At 45.2% G+C, this 13,939-nt stretch overlaps 3 protein-coding genes across 9 annotated transcripts; all 3 read left to right on the forward strand.

The window, feature by feature from the left end:
• Positions 1-737: 737 nt before the first annotated feature.
• LOC129592902 (uncharacterized) lies at positions 738-9,047 on the forward strand. Of its 7 annotated transcripts, none has more exons than XM_055489050.1 (8): positions 738-796; positions 920-938; positions 1,291-1,719; positions 3,404-3,565; positions 6,263-6,446; positions 7,525-7,736; positions 7,874-8,131; positions 8,241-9,047. In XM_055489050.1, exons 3-8 carry the CDS (start codon positions 1,689-1,691, stop codon positions 8,810-8,812), a joined length of 1,419 nt encoding a protein of 472 aa, XP_055345025.1. In that variant the 5' UTR covers positions 738-796; positions 920-938; positions 1,291-1,688; the 3' UTR covers positions 8,813-9,047. The 7 variants fall into 7 exon arrangements, with proteins under 7 accessions (XP_055345025.1, XP_055345026.1, XP_055345028.1 ...); XM_055489053.1 differs by lacking the exons at positions 738-796; positions 920-938 and adding an exon at positions 1,022-1,106 and having other exon boundaries at positions 8,241-8,566; positions 8,670-9,047; XM_055489051.1 differs by lacking the exon at positions 738-796 and having other exon boundaries at positions 875-938.
• A 390-nt stretch (positions 9,048-9,437) lies between these two features.
• On the forward strand, positions 9,438-11,451 carry LOC129592944 (uncharacterized). Its single transcript, XM_055489103.1, has 3 exons — positions 9,438-10,559; positions 10,667-10,825; positions 10,988-11,451. The coding sequence occupies exons 1-3, from the start codon at positions 9,781-9,783 to the stop codon at positions 11,322-11,324; spliced, it is 1,275 nt and encodes a 424-aa protein (XP_055345078.1). The 5' UTR covers positions 9,438-9,780; the 3' UTR covers positions 11,325-11,451.
• A 1,063-nt stretch (positions 11,452-12,514) lies between these two features.
• LOC129592928 (probable hydrolase YcaC) lies at positions 12,515-13,249 on the forward strand. The gene has a single exon (XM_055489084.1). It carries the CDS (start codon positions 12,515-12,517, stop codon positions 13,247-13,249), a length of 735 nt encoding a protein of 244 aa, XP_055345059.1.
• Positions 13,250-13,939: the final 690 nt, after the last annotated feature.

Here is a 13,939-nt window from a genome sequence, read left to right on the forward strand (position 1 = left end):
AACTTAAGAAAACCTAAGAAACCTAAGAAACCTGAGAAAACATGAAGAAACGTAAGTAGACACGAGAAACGCCTAAATCCAAGTTTAAGTCATAAAGTCCGAGTTTTAGAGTCCAAGTGAAGTCCAAGTTTTAGAGTCCAAGCGAAGTCCGAGTTTTAGAGTCCAAGTGAAGTCCAAGTCCAAGTTTTAGTAGTCCAAGTCCGAGTCCAAGTCCGAGCTTGAGCGCGGGCCAAGCCGCGGCCCCGCATGAGTAATTCCGCTTCGCAGACCATTACCACATAGGTATGATTGTATAAGCAAAAACAATGAGAATTGTGCTTCTTAAATTTTAAAATACAGTAATTTGTAGGGAAAGCAGTAATTAAATGCCTTCAATTGGCTGCACAATTCTAACCGCATCTAATCGAATAACGGTGAAACGTATAACAGAATGTAAAGAATGATAATTAAATAATATTGATCGAAAAATTTGGTACACGGAATTTTAATTGGTACCGAATTTTACTTACACCATCTTATTAAAAAATTACATCAGAAACAAGTCAACTTAAGTGTTGCACCCGACTGTTCTGCTGACATGTGGAATCGTGATCGATTTGTGAGTGTTCGCTGTATGCTTACAACGATAATAATAATTCTCTTTCGGTGCGACAGGATAGCGTTGTTTGCCGAAGACTCAAGGACCGGCTGTGCCTATGTGGAATTGAGCATGCTTATTCTAAACATTCTTGTTAGTCCAAGAACAATTTACCTTCGTTCGCTTCGAAAATGCTGACAGCACTCTTGCTGTTTCAGGGTATTCCTACAAAATCTTATCATAACAACTTAAAAAGTTGCATAGTTGCATTACAATCAGTGGCGGTAACGAAGTTTTAGTAATATTAAATTATTAGTAATCTTTACGTGCCTCTTTTTCCAGATATCAGCAAAGCTGCCACGTAAGAAATCACCGTCTACGATTAATTTTCATATAAATACATGCGCACCGCGCGCGGATTCGTAGCTCATTACTACTGATTGACCTTTATGCGACTAGACTTAACATGCATTTCGTGACATATATTTTCGCTACTTTCTTCTGTGGCATTATTGTATGTCATGTTGCGGTACGTAGCCTATCATAAAGTTACAGTTTTACATCAAGAAATCGTCGTTATGTGCCAGTTATGTGCAGCAAATGGTCGTGGTATAGTTTTTGGAATGTTGCGTTGTTTTGAGGATTAGCAGTTTCTGAAATGTTGCGTTAGTGTGAATTTGGCATGCAGCTGATTATCTAATTACTTGATTTAGGTGGATAACATTCCCTGCCGTAATTATGAGGAGAAATGCGCAACTTTCTATTCAGTAAATGCCTGCTGCCCTGGGTTACTTTGTAGCTTAACGGACGCTGAATGGGGTGTTTGCAAGTATCCAAGTGAGGTGTCCACAACAACTCCAGCGCCTTTACAAGTGACCACAAAAAATTCCATCAAAGAAACGCTACCGGCAGCCCAACGATCAACCTCAGCGAAGCCTGTGGCAACGCATTCTATGAAGGCGAAGAAAGCCACTGCTTCCCCATCCACCACTGCTTCGCCACACCCGCGGTCGCACAACCTGATGAAGGAAAGAATGTGTCGATTTCCCTGGATACCATCAACGAGGTTTGCCGCTTATCTAATCACGCCAAAACTTGTACGTCGTGGGCAATGAGGCAGGGGAGATCGGATACTATTGCAGGTAAGCATGTTCAACGTTCAACGCTGTAATACAACCGTGTGCTTAGTTTAGTGTATGTGTACTGTATTGTCCTGCGCTCATGTAACTGCTAACTCAATAAATGAGGTTACCTCAAAATAAATACCTTTACTATACTGCTGAGCTGATCCGGCAGTAAGAAAAGCCTTTGGTGCATATAAGGGGCGGACAGCTGCGTAGGCAAGCACTCCCTGTACTTGCTGCCGTCCGTCCGGCTGGTATTTTACGTTGTGACTAAACATGGCGCTTATGTACCGCGCCTAACGTAACCTGGGTAACCATACATGTTGCCAAAGAGTCATATTCAAGTCGGGTGACAACTATAAGTACAGGGGTTCCATGCTTACCCATTGACAGCTTCTTATATTATTACTAACCTTACATTATTATTTACATGCAAATAATAATTATTACAGTATATTTTGATGTGGGATTATTTTAATTAAAAATCGACTTAGAGTAGAACATGAACTATGAATAATTCGTCATTTGTTGACATTCTGTACTAAATATTTTCCTCGTTTAAGTGGAATTTTATTAAGGGATTTTGCCCGGTACATAGTATCAAATTTGTGTACATCAACGGGAACTTTCGCTGTCGCGCACTCCCAAACACTATTTCTTTGAGCATTTTTCGTCGTTTTCCAACTCTTTCCCATTTATGTATAATTAGGCCTTGTCCCGATTTCGAAGCGAATCTCGCTATGGTACGGTTGCCCAACCGCATGAGGTCGCTATATGCAGTGGCCACGCCTACAGATACGGTACGCGAAGCCACCTCGCGAGGTGGAGTTGTTGCTGTATCGCAACGAAATTCGCTTCGAATTCGGGACGAGGCCTTAGAATTTTCGAATCTGTCGTAATCATTCGAGAAAATAGTCGGTCTAGAAAGGTTTGTTAATTACTACCAGTGTCTTGTACCTGCACTTCGTAAAACAGCCTTGGTTTCGCGTAATTCTTTGCAAGGCAAAGTACCTACCAATATTGATTACAATAACAGGGACTCGTTTTTTTCCACAAATTTTAACTTTTATTCGGCAATGGCCAATTCAGATAACAATGAGCTTGCGCAGGTAAAACTACTTAAAATGATAGGGACTCTTGAGCTCTCCATTTGAAATACCTATGTTTTTAGTGCATCTGATATACGTTGCTTAATTTTGCTTTTCGTTATCGTTTTTGTGTGGTGCCCTGAGGTCGTATATCGCGTTAATTAAATCTTTTAAATTGTACAAGGCTAGACACAGAGGTAAATCGAAAGGGCATGAATTAGCGGTTGAAAGTAAGAAGATTAACGCTTTCAAACGCATCATGTTACAACTAAAGTTTTGCTATTAACGGCAATAAATCTGCTGCTGTTAGCAGCAGTAATACTTTGAACTTTATTCAGCACGTCTACGATTGACAGTTGACTGGACCAGCGTAGACCTTGTTTAAATGAAAATTACATTCAGTAATAAGCACGCTGAGGTATAGTTCCAAAAGTGTTGGCAATAAAATGCTGGAGTCGTTGTTTTCCCGTACAAGTTATAAACTGCACAAGCCTGTACTTAGGAACCATAGAAATACTACACATACAAATAGCGTAAGAGTGAGATAAAAGCCTTTCGCAAAGAATATATTAAATAACAGCATTGTTCATTAGTAATATTCATTAACTTGACAGATGACCTATGGAGAATAATGTCGACCTTTCTGCGGGGTTTGAACAGTTGGAGAGTGTTGATGGCGCAGCAACGCTTCTTTTCTTTGCAACAAGGTCCGCAACATTTCCAATGGACCAGGGCGCCAGATCAAAATGGGGGCCTTTATATACCAATTCGAATAAGTAAGTAGCTGGCAGTTGAGCCTTGACGAATAACGTTTTTACCGGAAAGTTGTAAAATTTGTTATGAAATGCATAGTTTCTGTTGCGAATGTGTAATTATATGACAATTAACGAGTTAATTGATGTTAATGTTAGCTGGAGGACATGCGCTCCCGCTCTCTCTCCTTTCGCCGTGTGTTGCGAGTTACGTGAGTCTGTTGGTGGCGCTGCGCGTCGCCGTGGCGCTTAGATCAAAGCGGCCGCCGTCATGCACGGGCATGCTGTTTGCACTTGGCACTGTTCGTGTGCTCGCATTGCATGGTTCTGCAGTTCTCATTGCTGTCTGTCTGTGCTCCTTCGATATCGTGTGCGCGCGAGTGATCTCTGTTCTTTTATGCTCTGGAATCGAGATTTTTCATCTTCCTAGATCTGCATCTTGGATTTCGGAATGTTTAGCCGTTCCGCGCGCCGTGTTCCGCGCACCTGCGATGGCTGATATCTAGCTGCCATCTGTGCGATGGTTCAGCTCCTCGTTTATCGCTCTCTAAGTCTGTCAGGCTGTCACCATCGGTAACTGGCTATATCCTCGCCAGAATTTCAGATCAGCTCTTTATGCGTCATCAAAATCCACACCGCATCCGAAGAGCCAAGCCGAAGCGAACAGCTGCACTCAGCTTGAACGCGTTACGTCGCTCACACGTTAAGCGGCCCTCCAGAGGACCATCAGTGCGAAGGATAAAGCGCACAAGATCAACCACTGCTCAGCAGACAAGTTACAGCCGTCATCAATTATCTGCTGTGGCTAGCCCAACGGGAAGACAGGCCACGAAGGAAAGCTGCGCCACTTTTGACGCGAGCCCTTCATTGACGGCAGGATGGCCCCCAGCTACGGTGGCGACTCGCACCACGACGTCAGCCAAGCCACCGACGACGGCAACACAGACCTTCAACTACGGCTGCATCTCCACCGGACAGCAAAGAAGGACCAATGACGGCTGCATTTTCCTCGGACGGCAGAAAGACCCCCTTCCAGCGGCGGCGCCCTCCTTCGAAGGCAAGTAGGCTTAATGGCCCATCAATGTGGCTGCATCTTCCTCGGACGGCAGACAAACTCCCCTTCCAGCGGCGGCGCCCTCCTCCGACGGCAAGTGGGCCCACCAGTGACGGCTGCATCTTCCTCGGACGGCTGACAGGCCCCCCTTCCAGCGGCGGCGCCCTCCTCCGACGGCAAGTAGGCCCACCAGTGACCGCTGCATTTTCCTCGGACGGCAGACAGGCCCCCCTTCCAGAGGCAGCGCCCTCCTCCGACGGCAAGTAGGCCCACAAGTGACGGCTGCATCTTCCTCGGACGGCAGACAGGCCCCCTTCCAGCGGCGGCGCCCTCCTTCGAAGGCAAGTAGGCTTAATGGCCCATCAAGTGACGGCTGCATCTTCCTCGGACGGCAGACAGGCACCCCCTTCCAGCGGCGGCGCCCTCCTTCGACGGCAAGTGGGCCTCAATGGCCCATCAGTGATTCGGCTGCATCTTCCTCGGACGACAGACAAACTCCCCCTCCCAGCGGCGGCGCCCTCCTCCGACGGCAAGTGGGCCCACCAGTGACGGCTGCATCTTCCTCGGACGACAGACAGGCCCCCTCCCAGCGGCGGCGCCCTCCTCCGACGGCAAATAGGTTCAGTGGCCCATCAATGTCGGCTGCATCTTCCTCGGACGGCAGACAGGCCCCCTTCCAACGGCGGCGCCCTCCTTCGACGGCAAGTATGACTCTAGCTACGGCTGCACGTAAGGCTGCGTCTACTTACGACGGCAAGCAGACACCTAGCGACAGCTAGACGCACGGCATACCAGGCCACCAACTCTGGCTTTGCCTACCTCCGACGGCAAACAGACCCCCAGCTGCGGTTGCACCTTCCTCGGACGGTATACAAGTCTATTACCTCCGGCGCGCTTACTTCCGACGGCAAGCAATCCCCTAGCGGCGGTTGCACCTTCCTCGGACGGCATACAAGGCCACCAACGTCGGCTGCGCTTTCCTTCGACGGCAAGCAGACCCTTAGCGGCGGTTGCACTTTCCTCGGACGGCATACAAGGCCATCACCTCCGGTGCGCCTACCTCCGACAACAAGCAGACCCACCAGCGAGGCTGCAACTTCCTCGGACGGGAGTCAGGTCCGTTAACAACGACGGCGCCCTCCTACGACTCCAAGCAAACCCCCAGCGGCGGTTACAAGCGGCCCCAGCGGACGGCAGACCCCAGCGGCGGTAGCACCTTGCACGGAAAAACCTGACCGGATCCTGACATACCGCGGATCCTGTCATACCACGTCGGGATCATCACGCTACACCGCTCCGTATCGGCAACGTAACGACGCCGTAAAGATAGCCGAATTTTGCCTACTCCCAATGGAACTCCGAATCTTCTCCAAATACATCCGCAGAATTGTGCAAACTGCTGCATCCATCCCTATATTAGGTTGTTTGGGGTTTTGTTTGGGGCCTTCGGTTGCGCAGGGCACTGGTCGCTCTCTTCCGCCGACCCCCGGTCGGCCGGCTTCTCGCTGACCCACGGTCACCGCACACAGTCTCGATCACAGAGAGCACCAGCCTCCCAGCAGCCGGGGCTCCAGTGCCCCCAGTGGAGTCCGGAAGCGGTAACATTAATATCCGTTTGCTCGAAACTATCGGTACTATGACAAAATGAGAATTCTCATTTAATTTAGGTGACGGCAACAGATATCCTGCACCTAACCGATTTGAAAAGAGCATTCGGCGAGCAATTAACCAGATCAATCAAGCTATTTATGGATGTTTCTGGTTCAAACTAGTCGGCATAAACGCACAAGAATACGTTCGTATTCTCGATATTAATGTTTTTCATGCAGGGCACATTTCGTGCTATAATGGGTAAGTGCCGTTCATGTTTAGATACCACTAAGCAGAGTTTTTAGAGTATTAATTATGTTAAGTATTTGAAATATTGATTGAAAACTACTATCTTGAAGAAAAAAATCTGCTCTATTTAGAATAATTTTTCACAATGGGGCAAGTATGGCCGTTGTGCTTTAATAACTAATAAATTATAGATATTTTGGTATTGCAAATCGTTCTGTGCCTTGTATCTAGTACTTAATGTATCTGGTTGATTATACCTGATGCGGTGTGACCTGACTTCGCAGTCAAACATTAAGGTTTAATTAAACAAAAACTTTTTATAACAATTCTTCAGGAATTTAGAAAACTGTTTTATCAAGAAGTCACCCCATCGGTTCTTGAAGGATTGAGTCACCTGCACTGTCTGAGGCCTTGAGCGTTTCGTCACGGCATGATTTTCGTTGGGTTCTTCGAACTTGGGTTAAGCAAAAACGGGAGGATATTTAGGAAAGCAAAAGTGGGAAGGTCTCCAGCATCCCAATGCACATGGAAGATAGGCGTATCGTCAGTGACGTCACACAACGTTTTGCAGCACAAGTTTACGATTTAAAAAAATCACTTATTGATTTTCTAATTAATTACTAGATGGAATGTTCTAATTTTTTTTCGTCTAGATTTTAAAGGTACTTATATTGTTTTTAATATTTGTTTATACAGCTTTTTCGCTTAATTTTGAACAGTTGCATGCCCATTTAGAAAATGTTAAAAGTAGAGGATTTGTTTTTACATAATGTTACTGAAATGCTATGAACATCCTATTAAGCATAATCAGATTTTGTTTTCTCTCTCCAGCGTTTATAGGAATATGGTGTTCTGATACCTCAGCCTCTAAATACAGCCATGACATATGCCCATAACGGGCATATGCATGACATTGGCGGGTGTGTGATACTCTTCACAATGGGATACTTAAACAAAATAACAGTGTATAACAAAGCTTTTCCGCGCACTCCGTAGCTCCTATCTCTAGCACAGAGGCCCCATTTTTTGACTAGTATTGCTTATTCGTAGTGGTTTGTTCTGCTTAGCAAGTTTTGCTGTTGTTTTCCAGAGGAGCGTTCAGCGAGAACTTTGGCTACGACCCGCAGCAGGACAACATTATCCGCATAAATGCTGATGCCTTCACAGAATTTGAAGACCGAGTTATCGATCTCATGTTTATGCATGAGATATTACACTCCGTTTTTAACATCAGGCACGAACACACTCGCTTAGATCGCGACCAGTACATCGTGCCCAAAATTGAACACCTGATGTGCAACAGTAAGTTTGTCACAGTGTTCAGCTGCTTACACGCAATAATAATCTGCTAATTGTGTGAGTCGTAGTCATGTTCATTCGTTTTCTTCGGTTTTATTAAACTAAAACGCAACTTGGCTAATCTTGCTGTTTACGAATAGAACCTCCCTTGAGTAACGGCTACTTCGACCTTGATCATGAAGCTAGCATGGAGTTTCCTTATGATCTGCGCTCAATCATGCACACGAACTGGGATGACGTTTCAGTTGGTCGTATGGTCAACACTGTAGAAGTACAACCCGGTATTCCTCCGGAGTGGGGCATCGGACCACAAAAACAGGGATTATCGTTTTTCGATATATTAAAAATGCGGAAATTTTATTCATGCCCTGTTTATCTGAACACCACCCATTTCGAACGTAAGCCAACCGATGAAAATCTTTCTTTTACTAGCATCCAAAACATCCCACCAAAGCAAAGAACACAGAATGTTACTGTACAGTGTACACTAACATTAGTTTTCGTTAGAGGAAAGACAGCCGATCTATTTGTGGAACTGGATGGTCCACTGCGTCCAGTACAGTCGACCTCTGCCTCTGACTTACACTCGAACGGGGGATATTAGAGTGGATAATTCCAAACTCATCGACCAATGTCTTGAAATTGTCGACAGAAACCAAGGTCTCCTAGCCAACATAGATCTTGATTCCCGAACGTGTTATGTTATTTTTCGCCTGGACAAATGCGAGTACCGAGCCCACAGAGCTCAAAATGTGGCCGTTATCCGGAAAACCCACACAGTAATGCGTACCATTCATGACAAGATCATCGGGACGCCATCTGATATTGTTCCTGTGAGTACTGTGAGAGATCCGACATATGGTACTGAATGTCAAAGATTGTGCCAAATAATGCCAACGGTCTGTGTTGCGGCGACTGTGCTTAATCCCTCTACAGATTGGCAATCGTGCATTTTGTACCAGTGGATCGACAACTCCCTGATTGAATGGAGGGACGAACCAACTGCAATAACTTATGTTGCATTTGATTGGGCAATCTGGATGAGAGACGGGATTTACGATAGTTTTATCAGATCCTAAACTGAAATCGCAGAACGGCGTTATTACCATACAAAAACAACCGCTTAAAATGGTTATTTTATTAGTTTTGCTTTGCGCAGTAATTATTCCATGTTACCGGTGAACACGTATGCTTCGGCTATTGCCGCTTAATTTGTTTACTTATAGTGCTTACACTAATTACTGACGAAATAATCAACCTATTTCGCTTTACATTCGTACGACCCTTTTCGCATAAACCTTAGTCTGAACACCTCATTGCATGCAAGTTTTGTTGTGTCCATTAAAACGGATATATGTAAAGAATTTCTTTAAAGAAGAGCAATCTTACTCTAATTTAAACGAGGCTTGAACTAACGACAATTTACAAACGCCAGATGGTACGGGCGTGAGCGTAAGTCATCATCAGACATGAGCAGTTAGCCGTCACAGTAATACTAACCATTCCGTAAGAGAACAAGCAGTAACAATACCTAATACGAACAGCTGTTCTATGATTCTGATAAGGCCAAACAATTGACAATGCAAGCACTGATAAGAAGCGAGACCGGCACAAATGCGCTAAATTACACCAAAATTACTTGATAATACAAAATGCCCTTCTGTCCAGGCGGAATCATTTGTACTTATAGGACAGTAATTAATGTAGCAAGAGGCTTGATACAGTTCTACATCGTATTCGCTGCACCGAGACTTGATAAAATAATTTTTGTGCATATTTCCGGTGGACCGAACCGAACCTCTCTGGGCGCTACGATTCCATTTCATTTAATAAACACAGTGCAACATGAATGCGGTATCGAGTTTCGTTGCTGTTTTGCTGTTTTTTACTGTGAGCGCCCTAAAACCAAAGAGTGCCAATAAACACACGGAGCCTTCGCCGATGCGAAGGTGAACCGTTGGACCAGCACAACTCGGAACCCGCGCCATTCCCGAAACAGATTCATATTGGCACCGGAAATATAACTGGAGATCTGCAGGATCTGGGGATGCCGACAACTTACCAGTTGAACGTCGACTGCAGGCGCAGCGCAGTTGCATTACACTTCATTCTACACGATTACGGTGCTGATCTGGCAGGCGCCAGCATCCTTGTAGGTGGCGGCGGGGACGGTTGTGGGATTTTTATTGTGGGCGATACTTTATCCCCCGGCCTTAATCTTGCTGGCGATACATGTGGCCGGACGCATGACCCTACAAACAAACAGTATAAATGGCGTTTAGTTGCTGAATTTTACCCTGCTCCAGTCGGCGGCGTCTCATTTGAACCCTTTGTTTTTCCATACACGGTGGTTTGTAAAGCAGCGACTGCAATAAACATGAATCTGGAAGATCACGGAATCTCGGCTACCAGTCAGCTGGAGGTTTCCTGCAACGGAAAGAATGTGGTGCTGAATCTGATTAACCAAGATCCTGCTGATGAGCTGCAAAAATCGGTACTGGTAGTCGGAAACAGCGGTGAAGCATCCTGTACATCTAAAGATATTACTCCCGACTCGTTAACCGTCAATACGGCGGCCGACACGGTGACTGCCTGCAGCCGCAGGGAGACGCTAAGCAGCGACAGCAGCATCGTTTCTTATACATGGTTAGTGACGGTCAACCATTATCCGGAACCTCGGGGAACGGCCGCCAAGCCGTTAACTTCAACGCACACGGTGACCTGCGACGTGGCCCTTGATTTACCCGCTGCGGTTACTGATAACCAGCAGCCCGAACCAGAAACCGGCGAAAATGTGGCGGGTAACAGTCAAACGGTTGCTCTACAGTAAGCGCTTTAATTACGTAAAAATTCAGTTCTGCGTTTCTCCTAATACAAACTGGATGGAACAGTTAAGCCTGTTATAGACTTTTTGGTTGTTGTTATTTTCACAGGTTGGTCAAAGATCCCAGCAGCACCAATAAAGTGTGGCTGCTTACTCTGTCGCCGCTGGTCGCTAGCGCAATCCCGGTTGGTTTATCATACAAACTCGATACGTGTACCGCAACGCCTCCAAATTTGGCGACGCCTGTTTTTAATCTAATTCAAAATGGGTAAGTAAAAAATGGTGTAGTACGACTGCGTATTGCATGATGTTTCCATCAAAAGTATTTTCTCCGGACGCATCGGCTAAGAAGATCGTCTCTATCATCCATCAAGCAGACTTCCTTAATATATGTAGACCTAGAATAGTAGAATTCAACGAGGTTTTTCAGATGCATCACCCCAAAATCCGGCGTGAAAGCCACGTTCGATGCGGCTAAAAAGGAGTACAAATTAACCGTCCGTGCTTTTGGATTTACCGGTCAAGATGGAACAGTTTCCGTGCAGTGTACTGCAACATTATGTCAGGCCGACGAGGAAACCAGTTTGTGTGTTGGGCAAACACCATCTGTCACTGAGTGTGGAAAGATGTCGTTGGAAGCTCGCAATACAAAGAACAGGAATTTTGGCGCCAGTGACAAAAGCGGCAGTATCAATTTAGCGAGCCGCCATTTGCGATCAGTGCGGAGCACTGTTACTTGGATTAAGTCAAACTCTTTAATTATTTAAATTATCCGCTGTATCTAGCAACAAATACTAATAATCAGCTGAGTGGATAATTAATTAATGAGTTGAATGTTCTTTTTTAAATTTAGATTCCTTAGTCTAAAGAAAGTTATTGGTGAGTATGCATGATCGTTACAAATTATCACAATAAAAAATTCGGTCCAATAGGCAGGCTCACGGATAATATTGTGCTTATAATTACTGTGTTTAATAATTATTTATTATCTTTTAATGCGGTACTTCGTAGCGCTCCGATGCGGTATGCATGTGTGTGTGTGTGCCTGCTGGCGTTCGCTTGCACAAACGTATGCACAACTGCACAAGTAAAGCCGAAGTACATTACACATAAGCAATAAAACGTATCATCAGGTGTGTTGTCCCATTTTAATTTTTTTATCAGGGAATGCCTCAGAAAATTTGATATCAACTGGCCAACGGGCACTGGGCAGCGCGATCTCGTAGAACATGAATAATTCTAGTGTGCAATTCTGCTATCCGGGTCTCCAGCAAGTCTGCAGTCTTTTATTTCAAGGGGCAGCACAAACAATTGTAAAAACTAGCTGTCTTTTAATCATTAACTTAAAAAAGTAGTAGGTTAGAACAGGTAAATAATAAAATTTTACCAAGCTGTAGTGATTGAGATAATAAGTATAGTAGTGCACTACTTATGTTATATACAGATATATAATATATTGTACAACATGTACCGTACATCGTTTCGCTGTTACAGCTTACAAGTACAACGGATGAACTCTATAAAATTTCCGGAATTGCACTAAATCATTAGCTTAGTGAAAACAGAGTAAAGCCCAGTAAACAAAGCAATTAATGTCACAAAAGTGTAATAATAAGTGTGACAATGACCTGCCTAAAGGGACAATATCGATAAAATAATTGAGAGTATCATACTCCGCGTAACGTATAACGTACCGACCGGCTCTTCATTGATGATCACTACAACTGTGTGCGGCGTGTGCTGTTTATTGTTCGGCTAGAAGCTGTTAATATAGAATTACTGTATAAAATACTTTTTAGTTCTGACCACCACCTCGTCCAACCGTTCAATCTGCCTCCAAGCGTGACTTTGCTCTTTTCTGCATCTAAAACTTCCTACATGCAATTTACTGATCACCATCGTTCAACGAGCCGATGCCGTTGTATTAGAAAATATTGATTATTATATCTACTTCATAATGATCCGACCCAGCGTATCCCTGATAATACTGGCCTTTCTGGCGCAGATCAACGCCCAGAGTTATCAATCCCCCTCATCACCAGTATCACAAACATGCACCGCCGGTTGTAACGTCTACCCAGCGTACTTCAACGCCTCCGACTCGGTGATGCTCCTGCTGGACTACCAAACCGGCGTCCTCAACTACGCGCGCAGCACCCCGCAGAAATGGATCATCGCCAACATGCGCATCCTCGCCCGCTTCGCCAGCGCCCTCAACATCCCGGTGGTGCTGACTTCCAGCCAGGAAACCGGCTTCCAGGGCCCGATGATCGACGATCTGAAGACCCTTCTCCCCGACGCTTTTGCCGCCCGGATTCAGCGCAACGGCCCAGCGAACCCCTGGGACTACATGCCTTTCCGGGACGCGGTGACGAAGGCCGCTAACGGCCGCAAGAATGTCATCATCGCCGGGCTGACCAACGACGTGTGTGTGACGTACCCGGCCATGAGTATGGTGCAGGCCGGGTACAATGTGGTGGCTGTGCAGGATGCCGGGGGTTCGCCGAATAAGTGGGCGGATGAGGGCGGTCGGCGGCATTGGGAGCGTGCCGGTGCCCGGACCCTGACGACCAACGCACTGGCGTTTGAGATGGGGAAGGACTGGAGCACCCCGGACGGAGTAAAGATTGTTACCATTGTGGCTGAGGAGCTGATTATGAAACTGAACGATATCGATGGACCACGCACGTGAGCTGATGTTGGTATTATTCGTTTGGTTTTGCGTTGTTGTACGCATGACACGTATAGTGGACCGCGCAGAATATTGCCGCGTCAGTAACGCGTTGCCGGTGTGTGCGAAAACGGTGGTCGTAAGTAGAGCGAGTGCGAATCATTATTGCTGAAGCATTGTTGTTTCCTTAATTGTTATTGCTGATAAATGTTCGAGACTTTTGTTAATAATTTTGAATCACTGTTATTGTTATAATCAACAAACTATATGTGAGGTGCTTTGTCGAATTCAGATGGGCAATTTACACTGTTTCTACAGTAATTGTGCGAATATATCTACTCAAGTATACAAGTACTAGTTATGTGTATGATATAGAATGAGATTGAAACCAATTAAAAACGCACTGTCAGCCATTTTGTAAAATTCAGTACAGGCCACATAATTATAACCGTAGCCGTCGGATCCGTTTATCGACTATATTCCGTTCCTGAGATTAAGATTTCGAAGAATAATGATGGATATATTATGATAGCTCTGTAATAATATTAAGCAAGCAGCACCGTTATGCTCGTATGTGACCACACTCGGACACAAACCCTACGTGCGATGCATCCGCCGTATTATTAAATTAATGAAATGCAGGTACAGAAACAAAAAAATTTAATATTAATCTGTTTGCCGAGCACAAAAAGAAAAGCATGCGCAGACTGC

Source organism: Paramacrobiotus metropolitanus, unplaced genomic scaffold (assembly GCF_019649055.1).
Source record: "Paramacrobiotus metropolitanus isolate TYO unplaced genomic scaffold, Prichtersi_v1.0 Parri_scaffold0000057, whole genome shotgun sequence".
NCBI classification, from domain to species: Eukaryota; Metazoa; Tardigrada; class Eutardigrada; order Parachela; family Macrobiotidae; genus Paramacrobiotus; species Paramacrobiotus metropolitanus.

Excerpts from the sequence above, each read along its gene's own strand:
- LOC129592928 (XM_055489084.1), top strand. The coding sequence starts at position 12,515 with ATGATCCGACCCAGCGTATCCCTGATAATACTGGCCTTTCTGGCGCAG.
- LOC129592902 (XM_055489050.1), top strand. The coding sequence starts at position 1,689 with ATGAGGCAGGGGAGATCGGATACTATTGCAG. Across the intron at positions 1,720-3,403 it reads GAGATCGGATACTATTGCAG|ATGACCTATGGAGAATAATG; the intron begins GTAAGCATGTTC and ends TTAACTTGACAG. Across the intron at positions 3,566-6,262 it reads TTATATACCAATTCGAATAA|GTGACGGCAACAGATATCCT; the intron begins GTAAGTAGCTGG and ends CATTTAATTTAG.
- LOC129592944 (XM_055489103.1), top strand. The coding sequence starts at position 9,781 with ATGCCGACAACTTACCAGTTGAACGTCGACTGCAGGCGCAGCGCAGTT. Across the intron at positions 10,560-10,666 it reads AGTCAAACGGTTGCTCTACA|GTTGGTCAAAGATCCCAGCA; the intron begins GTAAGCGCTTTA and ends TTATTTTCACAG. Across the intron at positions 10,826-10,987 it reads TTTAATCTAATTCAAAATGG|ATGCATCACCCCAAAATCCG; the intron begins GTAAGTAAAAAA and ends GAGGTTTTTCAG.